At 32.3% G+C, this 23,125-nt stretch overlaps 1 protein-coding gene across 1 annotated transcript in view; it reads left to right on the top strand.

The window, feature by feature from the left end:
- Window positions 1–23,125, top strand: part of LOC110991278 (zinc finger protein Gfi-1b) — a 46,591-nt gene that overhangs the window by 13,778 nt on the left and 9,688 nt on the right. Inside the window, exons 2-4 of the mRNA XM_045629832.1 lie at window positions 2,218–2,340; window positions 11,025–11,670; window positions 12,002–12,183. Of these exons, the coding sequence (XP_045485788.1) occupies window positions 2,218–2,340; window positions 11,025–11,670; window positions 12,002–12,183 (951 nt within the window). The remainder of the gene's footprint in view (window positions 1–2,217; window positions 2,341–11,024; window positions 11,671–12,001; window positions 12,184–23,125) is intronic.

The raw sequence follows: 23,125 nt of genomic DNA, 5'->3' as shown, positions 1-23,125 counted from the left end.
AAACGGGGGCCGTCAATAAATTAGTCCACGCAGATTAATAACTGAATCTACCTAAACATTTGTTTATGACTTAGATACTTTAGTGTTAACTACAGCTGTTTATTATCATTTCGTACTTTGGTCATACTTTGTCAGCTCATCGTGACAACACCGAAGGGAATAAATCGCGTGGATGTTCGCCAATTAAATACAAATTGCATACAAAAATTATTCGCGCCAGATCTCACAACTGACCGCATTATCAACCGAGAGAGAGTGATATTATTATTATTATGTTCTAGGAGGCAAATGGACAGGAGGCTCTTCTGATCTAAATAATACTTGTAAGAACTTTTGTATACTTTCATTGCTGAGGGAAGAAAGAAAATTCTTAATTAAAATTAATTATAATAGGGTATTTTAATTGTGATTACCGCAAAACTTGTATAGTTCCTGGCATGTATGCACTAGTTGTAGATGAACCTCATTGCTTCCTGTACCATAAATATATTATGCTGCGCATATATTTTTATGTGTCTATATGCAGCATAATGCAAAAGTTTCAGAGCTTAAAATGGCTCCATCGATTTTCGTGAAATTTTGTGTGCATATCGGTTATGTCTGCGAATCAGACAACGTTTATTTATCATCGACATCAACCAACAATTTTTTTATGATACAACATGCAATAATATATACAAGCCTTAATTTTCACTCCTCTACAATAAACCCCTATTTTTTTAAATTAAAAACGTATGTTTTGATCTAGAGAAAAATTCACAGTAAATCCTAAAACGATTTCATCCGGAAAACCGGATAGTCGTACCACAGCAAAATGTTCCATGTTGGTACGTACTAAGTAAAATCACAATTAGGAGAAACGAAGTTCGCGGGGGCATCTATTTATTTAATGAAATTGAGAAAATAATTATAAATAGTAACATACATATTTGCCTCGCCCTTATTATCGAACGTACTAGTTTTTTAATGACTGTTCCTACAAAAGATAAAACTTTATCATACATTTGGGTAATCACTGCTACATATGTTACGATAAAATTTATAATTACTTTTATCACATATAATTGCGTGTAATACCTTGCTTTTGATGCAATCATGTCTGTTGAGACAGCGTTACAAGTTTGATTAATTAGTGGAAAAACCAACTTAGTGATTTAAAAAAAGGATTTGTGTTTTTTATACACGTAATTTTAATGTCGATAAACATTTTTGTGTAGTCCACTGTTTTAAAGGGCAAAGACAAAGCATATTAATTGTCTTTGCGGAGGGTAGACTTCTAGTACTTTTTGTATGTTCTGTCAGTTAAGCAGATTACAAGGTTAGTCTCGCAGGGGAAGCGACTTAATCTCTGTTACTCCATGAATTATTTTAGGTATCGTATTTATCAAAATATCTATGTGATAATAGTTCCATATAATTATATCTTTCATGACAACTCTCTTGTCATTCGGTAAACAGCTGCTGATTAGAAATATTGTATTTCACGAAGTTCTTCGGCATATGTCTGTCTTCAGGGCGTGCCCTAGTGTCCTATCAGTACTTAGCTTAAATTTAGATAACAAAATTAAATTCTGACAGATACAAAAACGTAAACTATGTACGTAAACGTATAATGAAAAGGCGTTTGGATTATCACCGATAATCATTGCATCGGTTGATATAGTAAATGATTTTGATGGACCCATACAAAGAGTTAATTTTCTCAGAGAGCCCATATTTTACAGATACACAAAAATACTTGTTATATATTACGAATGTGCTTTGTATTGAGGTTTTATTTTATTAAAAAACTCGAATCAAAATATAAAACAGTAACCTAAATGATACATAATGGGCGCAAGTGATTTGTCAATATGAATAAGTTTATGTTGAAAGAAAGCAAATGTCAAGCCCTCATGCGCAGGGGCAATCGAGCAAATCAACTCCTGACACTCGTTGATAAAGCAATTGAGATTTTGATGACGCGGCCGTGAAATGGCACTGACACTGCAATGTATCCTTGAATCAGTAAATAAAATTCTTAAAAGGTCATCATAAAATCCTTTAAAGACCTTTGAAAATAAACTGTACAAAAGTGGCGTGTGGCAAAAAATCAAGATAAACTGCTTCTAAAAGTTCTGGGTTTTATTCCCTCAATCCGAGGCAAACAGCTTAGTAGGTTTAAATAAATTAAAGATAGAACAATAGAATGTGTCAAATATACAAATACTTTTACAGGTGTATCAGCAAGTGAGGCTCTAAGGAATGGCATCTGCAATTCACTGTGGGGTGCATCCAGCACACGTCAAGATGGTAGATTGACACCACCACCCCAGAATATGGACACGTACAACAGTAGAGGTAAGGTACATTGGTAATGGTTATATGGCTTATAACTCGAAGGGTGTTTTTACTTGAAATATAAATAGATAGATAAAGGACAGTATTACATCTACATGTGCTTTCCAATCTTGTTAATTGTGCTGTGTATTGAACCGATATCACCATGATTAAATAAACCAAGAAATAATTAAAAATTCCGAGTACCTACTAGTAATTTATTAATTGCTCTAATGTAAAAACAATAACACTCGATAATTACAAGGCTACCTTTAAAAGGTATTTTCAGCCTGGGATGTGATTGCTTGCCTCCATAAATTTAAGATGTTTTATGTATGTGCATACATTTTGAAACTTCTTTAGGCGCATTAAGGTATTTTTTTACGGATGAAACGTCACGAACACGTGCAGCGTTTTTGTCTTAGTAGTCGTTTAGTAGTAACAATTTAGAACTTTAGATGGCAATTCTATCGCATAACTTCTCTTTCGTCTTGTGCAGTAAACGCACATTTTTTTGACGTGTCAGCGTCTTATAATTTGACGGAGCCGGCTGCACGCACGAAAAACATGACGCATGCGGCGACATACTATTATTACTAGTATTGTGTACTTTATACGCACGCACTATTTTTTTCGTTTGATTTTTTTGTATTCAGTACATTTATATTTTATTATGCATTAAATTTCAACTGTGGTGTAACCTTACAGGCACTAAGATTAAGCCCCTTGGTGTTTGCTGTACTTAAAATATATAAAAAAACGTGTTAGGCGAAGACTATTTCGCAATAAATTATCCCAACCTTAATCGAGAACCGTCGATTTTTAATAAACCTATCACGTCACAAATTCCAATAACATCAAGCAAATCCCACGGCTTCAGATTTCGGGCTGACACTATCTTATCGGCCGAAACCGTTATCGCTAAGCGAAATTAACGTTTGTTTTATGGCTCTGATTTGCCGGCGGCAACGACAAAGCCATATCAACCTATCAGTTCAAACGTTACGTGTTATGAGACTTGTAATTCATGTATCGAACACGAATTTCGATATCACTGATAAGGTACAGTCAGCATTTTAAAACAACATAAAGCAGGAAAAATACATGGTATTCTGTATACGACATATATAAACAATTCCTAAAGTTTCATACCTTCTTTCACTATAAAGTTTTTATATTTTTACGTTTTTCAGTTAAGCTATATTTGATACTATTAAAATAATGATCACTAAGCTATTATTGATGAAGATGACAATTGTAATATAAAGGAATAACCATCAAATGATCCAATTTTCTGAAATAAAAAATATAGTTTTTCTGTTGTCCGTCCACTGTATCATGTTGTAAATCCGAATTGGACATGTGTACCCTTGTAAGCAAACATTAGTTACAAGATAAGGCAATGTTTGAAAAGTATGGTTGTACATTCGGAGAAATAATAAAAATCTGTCCCTTGTGAGTCTCGTCCTCACAGTAGATGCGATATTGAATATTTATTTGATAACTAATCCCTGTCAATTTCATTATGTCGTCATCAAGTCACTGAATAACAACATGCTAAGTAAACACACACAAAACAATGTGTTCTTTGATGGGTGAATTTCTGTTTAGTTTCAGAAATAAGCTTTTAAGTAATAGATTTCAGGTATAATTAAGTCTATTATTATAACTAATATTTTATATGTTAATGATATTAAAATATATATAATCTATTTCTATTAGTATACGTAAACATGGATACATATCAAAATGGATCCATTTACGTAAGAATTTGCTACTTTTTTTTGTGTTTATATTAAACTCATCGCTTATTATAAAAATAGAAAACTACGAAATTCACTAAGACGTTTTACACACAATTTGTTACAATCGTTAGATCTACAGTAATCCTTTGTACTTGGATTATTTTATTTATTTATTAATGCCAATATCCACACCGTATAAAATGCATTTTATACAGTGTAAGTGACAATCTATCTGTACAAAAAAAAACAAAATACAATTAAAACAATACACATCCAATCTTACGAACTTTAGTTTTTACTAGATAGTAATTTTATAAATACGTATGCGCCCAACAATCCGAATTACTAATAGGCTTAACAACGTTTTCTGTTATGTTCTGTAAAAGTTCTGAATAATATTTTGCGATAATTTTATTAAATTCGCGAAGACAAAACATTATTTCTTCCTTGAATGTAATATTTCTATTTAAAGGCTCTCGTAACTTCTTACTGTTAACCACTCTTCATTAGTGTTCTTGGTTACCTGTATGTTATGTTGTATGTATTATGTTATATAAAAATTGAGTTACATATTTTGAATTCAGAAAAGTTTGAATCACTTGAACTGGGTTTTATTGTTTCAATTCAATTCAATGGTCATAGCGCAAAGTCACGCGAACTTACGTAGGGCTAATTCAGACATGGTCAAACAAATGTGAATAATAGGACAAACAGGGCACCGTCGTGACCACTGGGCAAATATTGACATCGAGAACACCCTTTGATTGATCGAGGAGCGTGCTTACTGCGAAACATGCGATATCCATATTTATTTACTTAAAATTCAATTGTTTCATTTGTCACGTAATTTTATGTTAAAATACTAAAGTCAATGTTCTTATATGAAGGATTATTTTAATTTCTGTTTACTTTACTATTAAAATCACTGTTTAATGCCTTTAAAGAAAACACTTTTTTAAATGTGTAAAAGTTATGTTAATAAAAGACAATACTATGTGCAACATTACGGACTAGAAAATGTAAACAAAATTAGACGACTGGAATTCTAGCAAACAAAGGCATCTCGTCTCCTCGCGATAAATTTTCTTAAAAGATGCAGAGACCACAACATCATCCCCAATTGTGTACGATTGGCTCCAAGGAAGGACATAGTTGGGAGCGCCAGTATTCTTGAAAATTGTTAATTAAACTTGTCGTTTATAATACATAATTTCAATCCGTTAAAAAAATGTTTTCTTTAAATGTGTAAAGGTTATGTTAATAAAATACAACACTATGTTTAATGCCTTTCAAGATATGTACCTTACAACATACATATGTTCCAAAGTAGTTATGTAATGCGTACTAAACTACGTATTTAATTACCTTACACCAGTTAAATCCAATCTCATTAACAAAACCTCATTACGTGGGTCATAACCACAAATCTAAGCATACGTTGACTGACTATTATCAAAGCTCAATTTAATCTCAAAGATGCCGCTAGCATTTCGTCAATGTTTACAAACATCACACTTACAAGACGAATTTATTTACACAATAACTTTGAACCTTGTGTGATTAAAATAGAGTTCGTTATCGCCCGACACTTGAATGTGAATGAAGCCTTGTAAATGTCGCATACGTGAATCGTGCTATTGTTTCAGCAAATAATTCGTGGAAACATTGGAAGAGAAATCGGGGCGTTTTAAGACGCCGACGAGATAATGGTACTATGGAATGGGTATATCGTGTTCTTCGACGTATAGTTATAGTATCTATCATTTTGTTATCACACTGTCAGAGGAGAATTTTTTTTGAAAAATGCCGTTTTAAAAGAAAGAGTAACGCGCACAAGCTATTCGAAAAAAAACAAAAGAAAACAGCTACAGATTGAAACTTGAAAATAATCTCTATTGCAAAGAAACGGGCACCTAAGGAAATTAATATTCGAAGCATTGCAGTTAATTAAATTTTATTGTTTGGTGTCTGAAGACTTACGTATAACAGTCTTAATTATTACGAGTAAAGTGAGTTCTGGCAATTTAAAAACGTTTGATGAATTCTTCAAATCGGGTAGCAGTTGTTGGCAATGAAGACAAGAAGATTTTTATACTTTTTTAATTAAATAAAGACACAAATGTAAAAACCTAATAACGAGTGCAATCTCTAGCCAAGGTTTTTTGCAAAACAGTTAAGTCATAAAATTAATACAAATTGCTAAGTAACGTAGCAATAAGTGGGTTACAATATTTGCAACAATTTGAATAAATTATTTAGAACTATTAAATTCCCAAGGTTCTTAGCTATCAAATCGTATCGATATCAGTAAGCCCCTCTCAAAAGATTTAAGGATTTATTTTTGTTATCAATGACGTGTAACACTATGCTGGGTGGACTGTGAAACGCAAAAGTATGTGATCTCGCCGCCATAAGATATAACCTTATCAAACTGATTGACAAAGTGACGGATGTGACGAAATGCATATGAAATGCATAATCCTATCATAAAACTGAAAATAAAGTATACAAAACATTCAATATGATTTATGTTTAAAGGTAACATAGGTTATTTAGTAATAATAAATAATGCCTATATACCAATAAAACCAAATAGAACATATTATTTTACGAATTCAGTTTTTAAATTAATTTTGAAATTTCCTAGCTGATATATCTTTCCCTGTCTTCAGTCGGCAGCTTATGTTTGAACGTCATAGTCAGCAGGATTGTATCTCGTGCGAATTATCTGTTTCAGCGGCTCTTAAGACAGAATAGTTTCAAGGACGACGAATCTTTCCCCTGATTGGCCCATCTGGTTGGCGAAAGGTCTCAAAAAGGTGGCGAAAGGTGATCTTTTGCCTTCTGTGTCTCTCCAAGTCATCAACGCCTTTGCGCATTGAATGCTGTTAATATATACATTTATAAATATTACATAATTTATAAATATCAAATCTCGTAGATCCAGAGTATATTCTATAGACGCCTATGACAGCCTCATACATGAACGTGAATGTGAACTGACATGATATTTTATGTAGTGTTTAAATCTTCCAAGTGTTTTAATTAAAATCGGAATAAGTCTGTTAATTTAGATATCTGTGACCACATAAACTTCGGAATATGTGGATTTCCCTGTAATACCCAAAGTACCGAATTTTGCATGTATAGCTTTAGTTATTACGTCTTATGTAATGTGGGACTTACAGTAGTGTTGATTAAATTCGATAAATCGTGGTCATTAAAATACTTATTAGTTCGGAATTTCAAAAACATTCGTTATATGGCACTAGAGATAAAAGCCGAATAAAATGGATACATAATAATCATTCAGACCTTCAAAACTTTGATTAATCCCTACTGGATGGATTACAATGAGAAATATAATGACTTACGATAAAGTTTATGATTTTTAGGGTACCTTGTCAGGCAATAAAATAAGTCCACGAGTGACTATATAATCTCTAGTAAAAGAGGGCACGGTTGTTAGATAGCGCTTAGCAGTAATTCAGAGATATAGATTTTATAGATAGATTTTTTTTAATATCTGGTTTAGATGACAAAGCTCCTGCTATGAATAGCTTACGTCAACCAAAGACTGTAAATCTAAAAACAATATCGTCTGTTTTACTCGCGATAATTCGTAAGCTCTTTAAAATGTAACTAATGAATGACCAATAAATATTAAAAAAAATTATTCTTTTCTCCAATAAAATGTTTTGCCACAATACCATTGAAAGGAGATTTGAGCGGTATTAAAAAAATATTATATTTCCGGATCGCTTTTAACAACGTGGTTTTTAAAGCCAAATGAAGTATGAGTCTGAATGTACCGGTTATTTGGTATGTAATAATGTGTTGTGTACAGATAACACACACATATGCCGATTAATTTGGACATTTACAATCCAAGATTTGGTTAATCCCAGCCGATAAGTGGGGCTTAAAACATTATTACAATTGATAAAAGATATTAAACACGAATGATAACATTTGATTTATACGTATTTTGTACGGTTTAATCGAATTTTTAGGATTTTTAATAATTAAATATTTCAATTTATTGTTTGTTACTTGGAATCTAAATTTAAAATCACGCTAATATTTTGACTACTCTGGACATAAATACTAATACATAAAAACGTTTATTTTTCAAATTGTTTAATTATTTTTAATTTGGAACACGTATAGTATTGTCTTTTATTACCATAGTTTTTACACATTTAAATAAGACACTGTTTTACCGGATTGAAGCTATGTATTATTGTAAACTTAGATATTTAATAGCCTATCTATAGCCTTTTTATGGGACAGGAGCCTATATACCGCCGCCCATGGACGCAGCGCCAGGAGATTTTCAAGTGCGTTACCGACTTTTAGGATAGTACGCCTTTCTCTGGAAGGCCCTAAATCATAACGGTTTGGAATATGTACCTGTAATATCAATTGGTTCCATAAAATGTTTTGAGACCAATTTCGTGGCTAGTGTCTCAAAAAGCACTCTGCTGTGGAACAGCAGACGTCAAGGACAACTGGAATTTAAAGAGAATGTGCATATGAAAGACACAATAATTTTATTGTATATAAAAAAATTTTTTGAAACGTAATTACACCCTCATATTATTGGGATCATTATTAAATATTTTATGACGACCTCTAATCTTGATAAACGACTGTAGCGTGACTTAGCATATCTTTTGTAAACTGCGCGATGAATGATCTACAAATTGTTTATTAATTGACATTTCTTTGGTGATATGTGACATAAACGTAATTGTAACATGATCCTTTGTGACAAAAACGTTTTCAATAATAATTTATATGTATTGAAAGTGTTGTAACCTGCTAAGTAACAAACGTCATTCCTACCTATTGGAACCAACCTAGTAGTTCGGCCCAGAGTACTTTTCCGGAGCTGGATATATTCGGTAGTGGGCTGATCAATTTTAAATAAAGCATTGTTATGTGTCTATCTCATACCTAATTCGATGTTTTACTGGTATTTTTCACTGCTTAACAAAAATACTATCATATTTCTATTTTATATATATTGTTCCCACTTCATAACATTTATTCCAACCACATCACCTAATACATAAAAATATATCTAATAACTAACCTTAAAATTTAATTATTAAAAAATATTATTAAAAGGAGTCCCTTTAGGCAAGGTTCCGAAGATATTTTATATATATATTATTATATATAAAATAGAAATATATATATTTTATTTCTTGTAATATTCATGTTTACTAAAATATATTTTACATAAAAGATAATGTAATATATACTGTTGATCTAGGTTTATATATGATGTGGTAAAATTCAATATATAAATAAATTCATACTAGTACAAACTTCGTTGTGGTTAACAAATTAGCAAGAGCAAAAAATAACTGTGTTTTGTGTCTTCTGACCACTATTGTACTTATTAGCTTATTAAAATATATGTACTTATCATAGAGGAAAAGTTTGTATTTATAAATGTAACGTATAAGCCCAAAACTATAGGACAGATTACAAATTATTTTACCATTAGAATTCTAAACTTTTCTTAAATTAATTAAAAAAAGTCTACGTTTCTTTATTAGTAAAATATATTATAAACAAAACACTTTTTTAATCCATTAAAACCTCTTGGAAAAATAGCAATCAGAATGCAACGCCAACCGCACCTTACAATTAAAATTGCATTAGTACCACAAATACGACGGAACTAATGATAATGCTCCATTTGAAAAAGCAATGTCTGATCTTTATATCATCTAATCTTTCTTATAAAATTATATATGAGATTCCCTTTTTGTTTGCATCAATACTCACTGTTTAGATATAAATTCAATAATACTTACATTTCAGTCCATAATCAAAGTCCAAATAACCTAAATTATCTTATCACAAAGAGCACAATACGAGTATAATGCCAGTCTTTAAATTACCCTGTATGGGGTTGCATTCTATATTTCGCAAAGCCATGAATTCAAGCATACTGTCGAGGCGGAACAATGAACCCAAATAACCATTAATATGTAATAAATACTATGGGGCAATAAAACTGTGTCGCGTGGGGGACAAACAAACAAGTGTACCGAGGCAACCCTAAACGTTGAGTATTGTTCAGAAAGACCCGGGCGTGAAATGACCGAGGGCTCGCGAACTTTGCCGATCGCACCGAATTGGTTCCGCACCGAATGCCAACAGCTGCTGCGTTTCCGATATAGGGGTAGCTCTTCATTAGTGTAACTTGTCTCATCTCGAGATGGATGTTTGTTTTGGACAGCGAGAATTTGAGCTGATGGTTTCTTGATGATGTTTCGATTATTTATTACAATATTTTAGTTAGAATAGTACAATTCATAGATGATTTTAGCTAGTTACATTTGTGTCTAGCTCTAACTTGAAACTTTTTCTTTAAATTGTTTAAATCATCAGATACGTTTCTTTTAAGAACCCTATCTACAAACGTTATAATTTAAAACGAGAATATAATTCATGACTAACAAATAGTTGATATAATTAAAAGTACATTCATTTATCAAAATAAAATTAGAATAACACTTACATATTTGTTCGATTAAAATCCGTCACAGTTACAGTGATATAGAGCACAATGGAAACTAAACAAAGCGAACCAAACTGCCTCCTCGCGCCCGCGGATTAGTGAATTGTAAAAAAAGATTGGGGTCTTTCCAACCCGACGTGTTAATTACTGGGGTTGGGCGAGGGGTAGCAGATGAAAGTCAATTTGCTGCTACGACATGATATGGCTCATTTCATCCAGCGACAAGTGTAGCACCTGTGCGTTTTCACTGGCGCTAGGGTGTCCTTTGTGATCTTAAACAAACAATAGCATTGCCCTTTTGAATGGAGTATTCTACAACGAGTTTTGTTTATTTCAAGTATCTTTTCGAAAGCTAGTTTATTTTAATCATATGCTATGAATGTGATCGCGTGTTATTCAATTCGAATTTCGTATTTCAGATGAAATCAAATTTGGAATAAATCGCCTGGTTGGCGAGCGGACAGATGAAGAAGATAGTGAATCGCATAACAATGAAACGCGACCGGAAGATATATCACCAATATCGCAGTGTGGTAGTCCATGTTGGGCACCATCCCCTCCATCCCCTCGATCAGTCCGGTCAACGTCTCCTGAGCTAGAAGTGGATTCCCCTCCATCATCACCGAGACGGCCGCCTGACTCATCCCCAACTATCAAACGATCAGAGGCATTTTCCGTAAGCGCTCTTCTCAGACCAGACGCACCAAGAACTCAACCACATAGACCGTTTTTATACCCACCCCTGCCTTTTGCGGAGTTTCTAAGAGACGCAGGCAGTCTTAGCCTCCCTGGATGGGGGGGATACAGCAATCTGTACCTCCATGCAGTTCAAGCAGCTGGTCCTGAGTTGTTGCGACTTCGCGCCGCAGTACTAGGAAACCCAAGCCCCTTATCCAGACCCTTGCCAATTGGAGATGTGTATTCGTGTGTTAAGTGTGAAAAGATGTTCAGTACACCACATGGATTGGAAGTTCATGCGCGAAGATCACATAATGGGAAACGACCGTTTGCATGTGAGCTGTGCAGTAAGACATTTGGACACGAAATCAGTCTTAGCCAACATAGGTTGGTATTTGAGAGTTCAATTTATATTAATTGTAATATAACATTAGTTAAAAAACGTTATATTTTACAATATTCATTATATGTATATCAGGTGAATAACGTCAATAAGAAGCAGTTTAATATTCTAGCCGAATTTTATTACTACTATTTCAATTTTTTTTTCTAAAAAAGATTTGCTTTGATTTTTTTTTAAATGTACAATTCTTCATATTGGGTTATAAAGAAGTTACGTTGCCGCTGAGCAATTTAACATTTTTATACTTCAATAAGAAATTAAACCAAATATAAGTTCTTCTGAAATAAGTTCTTCTAAAATAACAATAAATTTCAGGGCTGTCCACAGCGTAGAAAAAGTCTTCGAATGCAAGCAATGTGGGAAGACCTTCAAACGATCAAGTACCCTATCGACACACCTCCTCATCCACTCTGACACTCGACCTTACCCATGCCAGTACTGCGGCAAGAGGTTTCATCAAAAGTCCGACATGAAAAAGCACACCTATATTCATACAGGTAAGGTTTAAATTAGTAATCATAATTTATGTGAAATTATTATTGCGAAGAAAAACTTAGCTGTGCGGTCCGCATTAACCCAAAATAATATTTAAGCAATTGTTAATGTATAATTTTTTTTGGCGTTTTACTAAACACTTGGGCCTTGTAGCATTATTCAACGTGGTTTATTGCTGAGCTAGTCTCTGAATAGCAGAGATTCTAGTGATGGTACCACATACCACTGCAACTTTAGGGCGCAGGAGATGATACTCTTATTCATTTCCACCTCGATCCATCAAAAGAAGTTATTATTATTTTTTGGGTTTATACATTTATATTGACTACCTTTTCTGTTAATAATTAAGAATGTGACAAACACGAAACGAATATAGTAGCAGGATAGAAAAAAAAACTTCCGTCTATATAATTAATGTTTTCTTTTAAGGTAACATTTATATAAGCTTTTAGCCTAAAATAAAGTAGCATTAAAATGGATGATAAAACATCCTAATACAACACGTATTAATGGAAACAATGCATAATTAAAGCACAAAGGACGACAAAATAGACCGATTATTCAAGATATAATTCAAATAAGACCACAATAATTCAAAACAAACTCCTTTAAGAGGTCCATTTAGAGTGTAATTCTCGTTGGAGTCTGTCAAAACATCTTAAGCTCCCTCGCCACATAATTAATGTACATTAACACCTAAGATGAACAAGGGCGTTTTATAATCGTAGACGGGGTGAGTCGAGACGTTTGCGGTGAACGGTGGGGCGACTTTGATACACGTAATAGGGTTAACTTATGTATTATATTCGATGTGAAAAGAAAACTATATAATATACAGTTTTTTACTGTTTTGTTTTCAAATAAATTAATATATTATTGTAAGCGAATTCACAAGATTTAATATTGACATGTATGATTTAATAAATGTAGGTACATTATAAACTATCGTTAGTTGTCGACATAATACAGCTACTCACCATCATTGGCGAAAAGCACTCGAAAGTTATGTAAATAATGTCTTAATTTCATAAAATGTTTAATTGTTAATTCAATTAAAAGATAAAAATATAATTGTAGTTAATTCTTATATACGTAATAACTTATCTTAAAATTTAATAATAATTAAAATATATTATTAAATGGAGTCCCTTTAGGCAAGGTTCCGAAGATACTGGCAGCGTTCCCCCTTTGAATAGCTAGACTAATTCTTTGTCCGAGGTTGCTGCCAGCTCTTCGGTCTCCTGTGATGTCGACTAACCTTTTTGGAATTTCCCTAAAAAGCTTTATAGCGCTAGGATACCACGGACCAAGGGTTATAAATAGTGAAATACTGAAATGTGTCCGGCCGAATATTTTGACCATATTATAACTATCCGTATCGTCTACGAGTCGTTGACAAGGAAAAAACCTAATATATTTGAAGAATCTTTCATAGCTTATACATATATATTATATATACATTCATGTTAGTCATACAAAAAAGTTTTTAATGTTTTCAGTCTCAATATTAAAACTACTACTACAACGGTAGAATTCGGTACATACTTATGTTCCCAATATCGATTTTCGCTTTCAACTGAAATTTATAGAAACAGATTCCCCTTACATAAAGCAGTCCTCTATCTTCTAAAGTACCTACCTCTACTCAGTTCATTTAAGATAAGGGAGGGCTCGTGATTCAGACGCATAGATTCACTATTTCACTGCTCGTCGTGTGTTAGACAAAGAAGAAAGATAATACAATAAGGCATGATAGGGACAAAATACTGTAAGGGTTGTTTTATATGCATAGTATGTAAAGTCTTGTACGAAGCTTTTCTTATACATTTGACGTAGTATTTGTTCATTGAATTTACGTGAAATATTTGAAAATTTACTATGATTATACTGTTATATAGTATGTTTATCTATATACATAAAGTATCTACGCAGGCCGTATTAGTTCGTAGCATTTCTACGTCGTAGTACTTTATCAAAAGCTTCAGCGTCACTATTGGAGTTACAATAGTATTTTATGTGTGACATTATTTTCATTATGCATTTTTAAGTATTGATTACAGTAAAGTTAAAGTTCCTTGATAGTAACATAAATATCGGAAACTGTTAACAAGCAAAGTTAGGGTGAAACCACACCTGATCATCCCTCTACCGGATAAATTATTAACAATATCAACATAGTTGCGAACGGTATTTTAATTAGTGTCCCAACTTCTTGATTAATGCCTCCCTAACAATTTATCGTGAAAATTTTATAATTGCTCGCTAAATTAAACGAACGATTAGTCAATGTCAAGACGTAACCGCGACCTGCGATCTGTCACCTTATTTATTGAGTGTTTGTTTGTTGTTTTTTCAAGTCTAAAGTTAATTAAAAATTCGACTTTACGATGTAGAAAGAAAATAATTACATATAAATATTGTTTGTATTACAACGTTCACAAAATAAATTTAAATATAACATGTTTCATAAAATATAAAGAGTAGGTAATGGCTCAAGCAAGAAACGGTTGAAAACCCGAAAATAGTCGTTTCCTTTTGACGTGATCAGAAGGTTGATGCACTTGCCCACTAGCACGATAAAGTAGGTACAGAAATATCAGTAGCAATGGTACATTAAATTTCTGAAAATTAGCTGTCAAGATTGAAACCCTTGCATAATACTTTTTCAAAAATTAAAAAAAACATGAATGTTTGATAGCTGATGCTCCGTCGGGCAATTTTTTAAAAACCTTCTCTTAATTAGTCGGGGAATAAACAGGAGCACATTAGCTCTCTGTATAATTACTGGCGGTTCGGCCATTTTGTTTTTTTTTACCGTGGCTTGCGGTAGACGGTTAGAAAGCATTTGTGGAATTGCTTCTCATTGTTATGCAATTAGAAATGAGTTTTATGCGATCTGATTACACGATGGGCTTTTTTAGACGTTTATCAAGTGATCTGGGGTGAATATTTCTATTTAATTCATATATTCTTTTTACCTTATTCATATACGTTTTTTACCTTTCATTTATCACAATTTTGCAAGTGCTGCCGAAACCATAAGAAAATTGCTCCCGTGAATTATAGTAAGTAAAATATGATCAGGGCTTGGTTAGTCAAAGACAAATTGAAAATAAACATTTATTATATTTTCTATGTAACTATTTCCAATTGCTGTTATGTAAAAAATTAAATTAATATATGTATATATTATTTGAATTATATGCTTCGTATCTTTCAATTGTTATTTATTTACGTTACGTTCTATTGCTCAGCACGTCATGAAACACGTAGCTACAATAATTAATTTTTAATACAAAATTTGCTTTAGAAAGATTATAAAAAGTTGGTAACGATATAAGAGTTGAACACAAGTAGACATTTACAAGATAATTAACATAAAAAGATTGGGAAAACGAAAATTAAATGTATAAAACACTTCAAAATTGCTATTCTTGAGCCAAACGATCCTAACTTGGGCTCGCAGGCCCACTGATTACTTTTTAAAGCCTTTTCTCGCTTGGCCTCAAAGACACAAAGAAGTTTTTAATCGACTTTAAGTAGGTAATTTGACTGCTGGGTCTTGATATTACCGTGCAAATAAGGAAGAACTCCTTATTAATATTGTCTATTGCACGCCAGTTTCACAAAGATTTTATTTTCTTTTGTTTTTTTATTTCAGAATAATTTATAGTAACGCAATTAATTATAAATTTATCTAAAGAATAACTTAATCTGTATAGTAATATTTGATAAGTATTTGTACATAAAAATGATTATATAATTGTTATCTTAATTTATTTATTTATAAGAGTTTCTCAACTAGTATTACAGTATAAGCTTACACCTATGAACGCACTCAAATTAAAACTAAAATTCATTCAACAGGCAACCACAGCATGCTTTATATTGAATATCTATGACTAACTAATAGAATTACAAACTACTTAAACCGCTAAAATTTTTACATGACGCAAACAATTTTTAGTACAGTAAAAATTAACACGTAAAAGTCTAATTAAATTAAAAAAATTTAGCTAAAGATGCCTAAATATACATCTATATTATCCATTTACTACACCTTCATACATCCGCAGCCTATCAGTTATAATTATAATAATCTTTAGCTGACGTTAACACAGCCCAATCTTTCAAATTGTCTACGAGATTCCAGTCTTCCGTATTCTATCCACAAACTTAGGGGTGGAAATCTAAGCGCTCCATAAGGTAGGGGGTGGGTCAAGGGGGGAGGGAGTCTGAATCAAGGAGCGCTACGTGCCCGGAGTTTAATTAAGGACCCCGAGGACATCTCAAGATACTTCGATTTTAGTGGCGCTTTCTTTTAATTTCCTTTATTTAGTTACTGGTTGATGTTATTTCTGAGTGGGGATAATGCGTGATTTGAACATGTAATTTTCGATTCAGTGACTTGGGAAGATGTTTTTATCGGTTTTTATACTCCAGGTCTAGCTAGCTGGCTAGCTAAGTAGTTTTTATTTGGGTTCTTAGATTACTTAAAGTCACCTGGGAAGAGGGCATCCAGAGTAAACCAGCAGTATTGAGTCAGCTGTTTGAATTATGTAGTCTCCACGAATATATTTTTTTAATACAAAATACACCGTATATTACTCAAATCAATGGCTTAATAGTGACTCCAGAGTCTATTCTAGTAGGCTTGATAACTGACGAAAAAAATATGAAATAAATAAACTTGCTTTAATACCAGAAGCTCAAAGCTAAAAGGAATTATAAAAATATAAATGGCAATACGTTTTGTGAAGTAAGGAAAGCATTTATATGAAAAATGTATTCCCGTGAAGTTTCATCTCGTGATACATTCACGAATATACCGAAGGCTTATCAGATTTATTCTTAGTCTTGTTTTCGTAACTCAATATACACTAGGGATGTTAAGATTCGAGATTTTTTCACACGCGAAAAAGTGACAGTGGATTCGTCCCATACCCCATATAGTACTGTGTACCCCCGGGAGGAAAATAATTGAATTAATGTCCGCGGCCCCATTTTTGCCCCGAGTAATATGACACTGGATTGTTTCTTTGTAAGAGTACTTTTACTTAATTACTATACTTTGCAGATACAGTATAATAGTATAAATTGTAATAAGAGTTTTTGCTTGTGGGCAATTTTTGTAAACTTTATTCATATTATACTGCCCAGTACCTTTGGTAACTTGGTCTGGCGTTCACAAATCATTGAAGCCCTAAAGATAAAGAATTTTGTATCGCAATATGTAACGAAAATTATAATTAAAGAATGTAATAATTTGAATAATTCAGTTAAATCTTAACAAAATTATTTGGATTATGATTCATTATTAATAGTTTTGCTCAAATCATCGTTCAGCGATGTTCCTAATTTAATCTACATTTATACACTTTCTCAATTAAGAAAGAATAAAAAATCTTTGTCAATCATCTAACAGGTCAATATGATTTTTACCGCATAATGGTGCAATTCGAGACGCGTGGCATCGCACGCGGCGCCTAATTCAATAAACACATTATCACGATTAGCTCTCTATCTTTACCCCCCGCAGCTAAACGACCCCAGAGGGCGCTGCTCCCGAAGGAATAGCTCGATTTCGCGCGTAATATTAGTGTGTTTTATTCAAATGACCGTCTGCAATTTACATATCCATAAAGTGTTCTTTTAGTTTTGATTTTCGAAAGAAGTCTGTGTATCATTCATTCGTGCGCATGGCAGGCACCAAAAACTGTTTCCTTGAATTTCCCTCTTTAGAGAAACACTGGCTTGTCCTCGTTCAAATACTTTGATCAGTCAGCGTAAACCCTGTGATATACAAGGCAACGGAGGTTTCCCTGCTGAACAGACCGCGTTCAACACCCATCAACCATCTTGGTATTAGCACACAACTTCTATATCAGGTGTTGATATATAAATAAAATATTAGTCATCATATAAAATAATCATTCATAAAACAAAGTTGTTTATCTCACTTCCCGTATGCAGTTGGTAACAACGAACGTTCATAACATTTTCCTTGAAAAATCCATCAGCATTGTGGATTTTGAATGAAAACATTATACTTACTTTTTTGTACATTTTACATTCGAAAATGTATGAGATTAACTAGTTATGAACTAAACAACTTGTTAAACGATTTTTGTGAAAAATTGAATCTAAATTCTTTTATTATAAAGGTTTATTTCGTTTCGTAGAATTTTCGGCATACAATTGAACCAAGGGTGACCTTTAATTTTTAATATTAAGTTTTAAATTGGGGTTCACTTATAGCTGGTTGATTGTAGAACACGTGCGTGACGCGTGCCATGCGCCGGTGTCTGTGTGATTATTTAAACAATAAATTTAATTGCTAATCCGATACTAACGTTTTATTGAAATGCACTATAATCACGCCATCTGGCGGAATTAATAAGATTTCGTACAAAACAAGTGATTGGCTTTAAGTCCGTGGGAATACATATAATTGTGCAATACTTCCTTATTGAAAAATATTTAATCTACCCATTTTAAAAGGACATTTATTACATTATTAGCATTAATAAAACTATACTTCTTCGTCTGAAAATATACATCTATAAATATTCCACTATTTCATTACCACAAGCTTTGATCAAAAATTTGAATGACCATACGGGTTTTGAAAATAAACCTCGCGTTCCATAATCAAATTACCGTGTTTTGATTGGCCGACGCTACGCGCGCTTTTCGAGTGTTATGATTCGCCGATGTCGCAATGGCGGCAGTTGTCAAGTATTATCACAGTATACATGCGTTGCCGCTAATATTTGCATCAAACCTCTATGGTGACGTATTAAGTTCTATAATTGACAGATGCCCCATCACAAACAGTTTCAACTTTCAAGTATTAGAAAAATATTAGCTAATGCATTATGTGCGGGGATTTTAAGATTATTAATCTTTATGTAGTTACGCATTTTAAAAGCAATGATATCGTAAGTACAAATTAGTACGTAAAATTTAAATGAAAAGTTATGTAATGCAAAGGCCATATTTACTATGAATTATACTTATTGATATTTAGATTTTGATCTAGATAAGCAAAATTCTATACATATTCTTTATATATATGTGTGAAATTTAGCCTTTACACATTTCAGTCTAGGATTTCCTTCGTTCCGAGCACGTACTCCATACGTGCCTTAGCGAGGCAGATTTGCAGCGCGGACGTTGACCTCATACCTGACGCTGTAATCTGAAAAGAAAATTGTCAGCTTATAATAACTAAAACTTCTATTTATTTATAATTTTTAACACATAGCATCAATATTCAGCATTATCTAAACCTTCGTTACCAATCAAAACTTTTATTGAACTCTCATAGAACAGAAAATAATATTCTAAATTTAAAATTATGGTAGCATTCTAGAGCTCTAAAATTAATTGTTCTATATACAAAACTCATTTCATAGATTACAGATATGATCTCATTCGAAGTAATATTATTTAAATCCTTTAATGACTATCACGTATAATCCGTACAAATGACGTTCAACCCTTACTCTGACAAATATAAGCGGTTGAGTGGCAATTTATTTTGTCATACTTATTGTATTAGATTTGACGCGTAATATTCGGGATTAGTAGTGTCGGGTGTCAGTTGAATTTCAATAATGGGAATTATAACCGAATGGTTATGAACAGCAGGATAGGTTTTCATAATTTATTAGTAAGTAATAAGAAATGTATAATACTATAATTAAAATTAGTAATACATATAATTTTAATATTGGTCTATCTTCCTAAAAGTAATAGATTACTGACGTGTAGCGCTTTCAAGGGGAAGGTGATACATGTTTTAAAGGCAAGGTGGTAAGGTAAGGCAAGGTAACTTTACCGTCATCATTTAATAATGATGACATATTAATTATAATAATGTCATAATTGACATTATTATAATTAATATGTCATTTGCATGTCTATTTTTATGAGGCTGATTGTGAGTTTTTTATAATTAATCAATCTGAATGTACAATTTTCTTTCCAATTAAATATTTATTATTGTTATTTACAACATTAATAATAAATAAAAGTTTAATTTGAATATTAGGAAAAAGATACAGTTTAAATTAGTTAGTGCACGTTAGTGTTAAGTGCTAAACAGTAGTATAATGGAGAAATAGAACAAGAATAGAGTATCTTCCCCTTAATAGAGACTGCAAGAAGTGTTATGGGCACCTTCTATTTCTGAGTATCTATATGAATAAATCAGGAGACGCTTTTACTTACTACCCTAAAGTTACTTTTATTGTCTTTGGCAAATGCAATTTTACCTCTCACATAGTTCTAGTAACTAGAAATGTTTTATTAATATATTGGTATCTCAATTTAGGCCGTTTAGGTACTTAACAGAAACAGCTAGTGAGAGCCCCGGAGTGTACTTGAACTGTCTGGCTTTGTTTGTACTGTTCAGTTGTTCATGTTATGTTTGTACTGGCAACATGTTCTTAGATGTTTATTTGGCCATTCCCTTTTCAAGTTTAAAGAACCAGAACTATAAAAACTACTTCAGGTGTACAAAAACATAATGGAAAAGCTGAAAATCGCCCGAAACACTGGCATCTAACCGCATCAAATATTAAAACAAAACCTTTCTCACCTCGTAATCAAGTGTCGTTACATAAAATGGCGGACATTTGGCGGGAACGGTCAAGTATGCAGTAAGATTGTCCCAGCGGGATTGTGAGCAACAATTCTGGAATGTTCGAGTCACTCTTGGCGGAATGTGACAGTCACTTCACTTATTGCGTTTGAGAATTATTCGGGCGGAATTTGGGATTTTCAAGACGTTAATAGCTGATGTGTCTTTGTTGTATTGTATTGGACTTAGGTTATCTGGAGGTGGAACCTCAGAAGTCAGAATAGGGTATGTACGATAAAACGTTAACTGAAAACAAGTTTTGTTAAGTAATTTCTGACAACCAAATAACCTATCAGTTAGAATTATAGGTATAACGAAAGAAATAACCAAATTTCGTACATTTGAGAGATATAACATATTGTTCTATTAAATTAAATAACATTTCATTAAGGAGCTTTTATTTTTGGAGCTTACTATAGCATAATTTACTGAGGAAAAATCATTTAAATATGTATAACTTTTTTTCCTTAAACCATATAAGTTCTGATAGCTATGTTCTAATATACTAAAAATTAATTAATAATTAATTGAATAAATAAAGGAAAATAACGCAAACTCGATTCTGCAGGAAGTTACGCAAATCTTTGTAATTTAATAATGTTTACAATTTATATACCTACTATCGAATGACGACAAATTAATTATTGCAGTAAATATATGCCTTTGATAATTCCACGCACATAAACAGGAATGGTATTACAAAGCTAGAAATGAGGTTGTCACTTTGAAACTGGTAAACTAATATGAACTGTGCCTTATATACGCCTTAGGTGCCGAGTACCTAACGAAAATAACCTCAAAGAATAAAAATATATTCCAAAAAACTAATTAATCACAGCTTTCACAAAGTTCTAATTGAACGCTGAAACAATATAAACACAACTTTTAATAAATAGTGCCTAATATAAGGCCCCAATATAAGGGATAACATGAGCCTAAAGTAAATAATTAACAAAAAATTAACCACAAAGAATAAAATTAGGCGCCAACATCTAAACATTTAAAAAGTGTCTGATTTTGTAGGGGTTAATCTCGAGAACTACTGACCGATAGCAATATTTTACCATTAGATATGTGTAAGTTTCATATATATTAATCCAAAATGTTACTTAGTGTAGTTACTGCCTATATCTAGAATAATTCGCGGGGAATGTGTAGATATATAATTTATTACGGTTGTTTTTAAATTTCAATTTGACAGAATAAAACAAGAGTACAATTAGATTAATTATTTATTCATATTATATATACATGTATATATGTTGGTAAGAAAACAATGTTTTCCATAGAACGGCTTAGCAAAAATAATAAATACCATATCCACACCTAAGTTGTTCGGTGTTAAGTGTGGATCGCGTGGAATGTTACTGTCACCTCCTTTATTGCTAGACTGCAATTGATGTCTGGTGACCTTTATTCTGTGCTTTTAATATTAAATTTCCACGTTTCACTATTAATTTTTCTAAAGAAGAAAACGGCAACGAAAATTAAGCTAACGACTGATTATATGAAGATATGTTTATGTCTTAAATAAATGTTGACGTTTCTCTATTTAAAAAAAATAAATATCTATGCCTATCTAATTATAAATAGCAGACTATATAAGTGATTTAATTTAAATAGTTTTCTGCACTTTATATAGATTACATCGGATTTTGTGAAACAATAATTTATGGACATAAAAACACTTCAGAAATGCTCTCTGTGAAACAGCAAAAATTTTCGCCTGTCTGATTTCGAGGAAAATACCTCACCCTAGCCGAGGGTCGTGGAATTAACGAATTTGTCAACTGTCAACGAGCAAGGATCTTATTAGGTTTTCCCGGGATTACCAATCATCGTACTCTGTTTTGACCAATGTTTATAATCTATTACCTCACCTAATATAGATTATCCTTCCTAATTTTTAATCGTTAAAATAATCAGTTATGGATACAAATATAATTCTATTTTGCGACACGTCATTTATGAACAATTTTTTTTCATAATAACATCCTTAGTATTGATTTGAAACTGTCAACATAACAAAAAAGGAGAAATCGCTGCAGTATTTTAACTTGGGTACAATTTTAATATATAAAATATATATGGCAATATGAATAACATATCTAATCTAAACTAGATATGGGTACTAACATAATTCTTATTTGCACCTTCACAAAGAATATATAATTTTATTTTAAACTTATTAAGATACTTATAATGTAATGCTAATAGCCAACATAATAAAATAGGGTAATTCAACACTGAACCATTTTAACTAACGAAACGAATCACACATAGACATTAGTAAGCAG

Source organism: Pieris rapae, chromosome 10, assembly GCF_905147795.1.
Source record: "Pieris rapae chromosome 10, ilPieRapa1.1, whole genome shotgun sequence".
NCBI classification, from domain to species: Eukaryota; Metazoa; Arthropoda; class Insecta; order Lepidoptera; family Pieridae; genus Pieris; species Pieris rapae.
The sequence above is the reverse complement of the archived record's forward strand: the minus strand, read 5'-3'. Positions and strand labels throughout refer to the sequence as shown.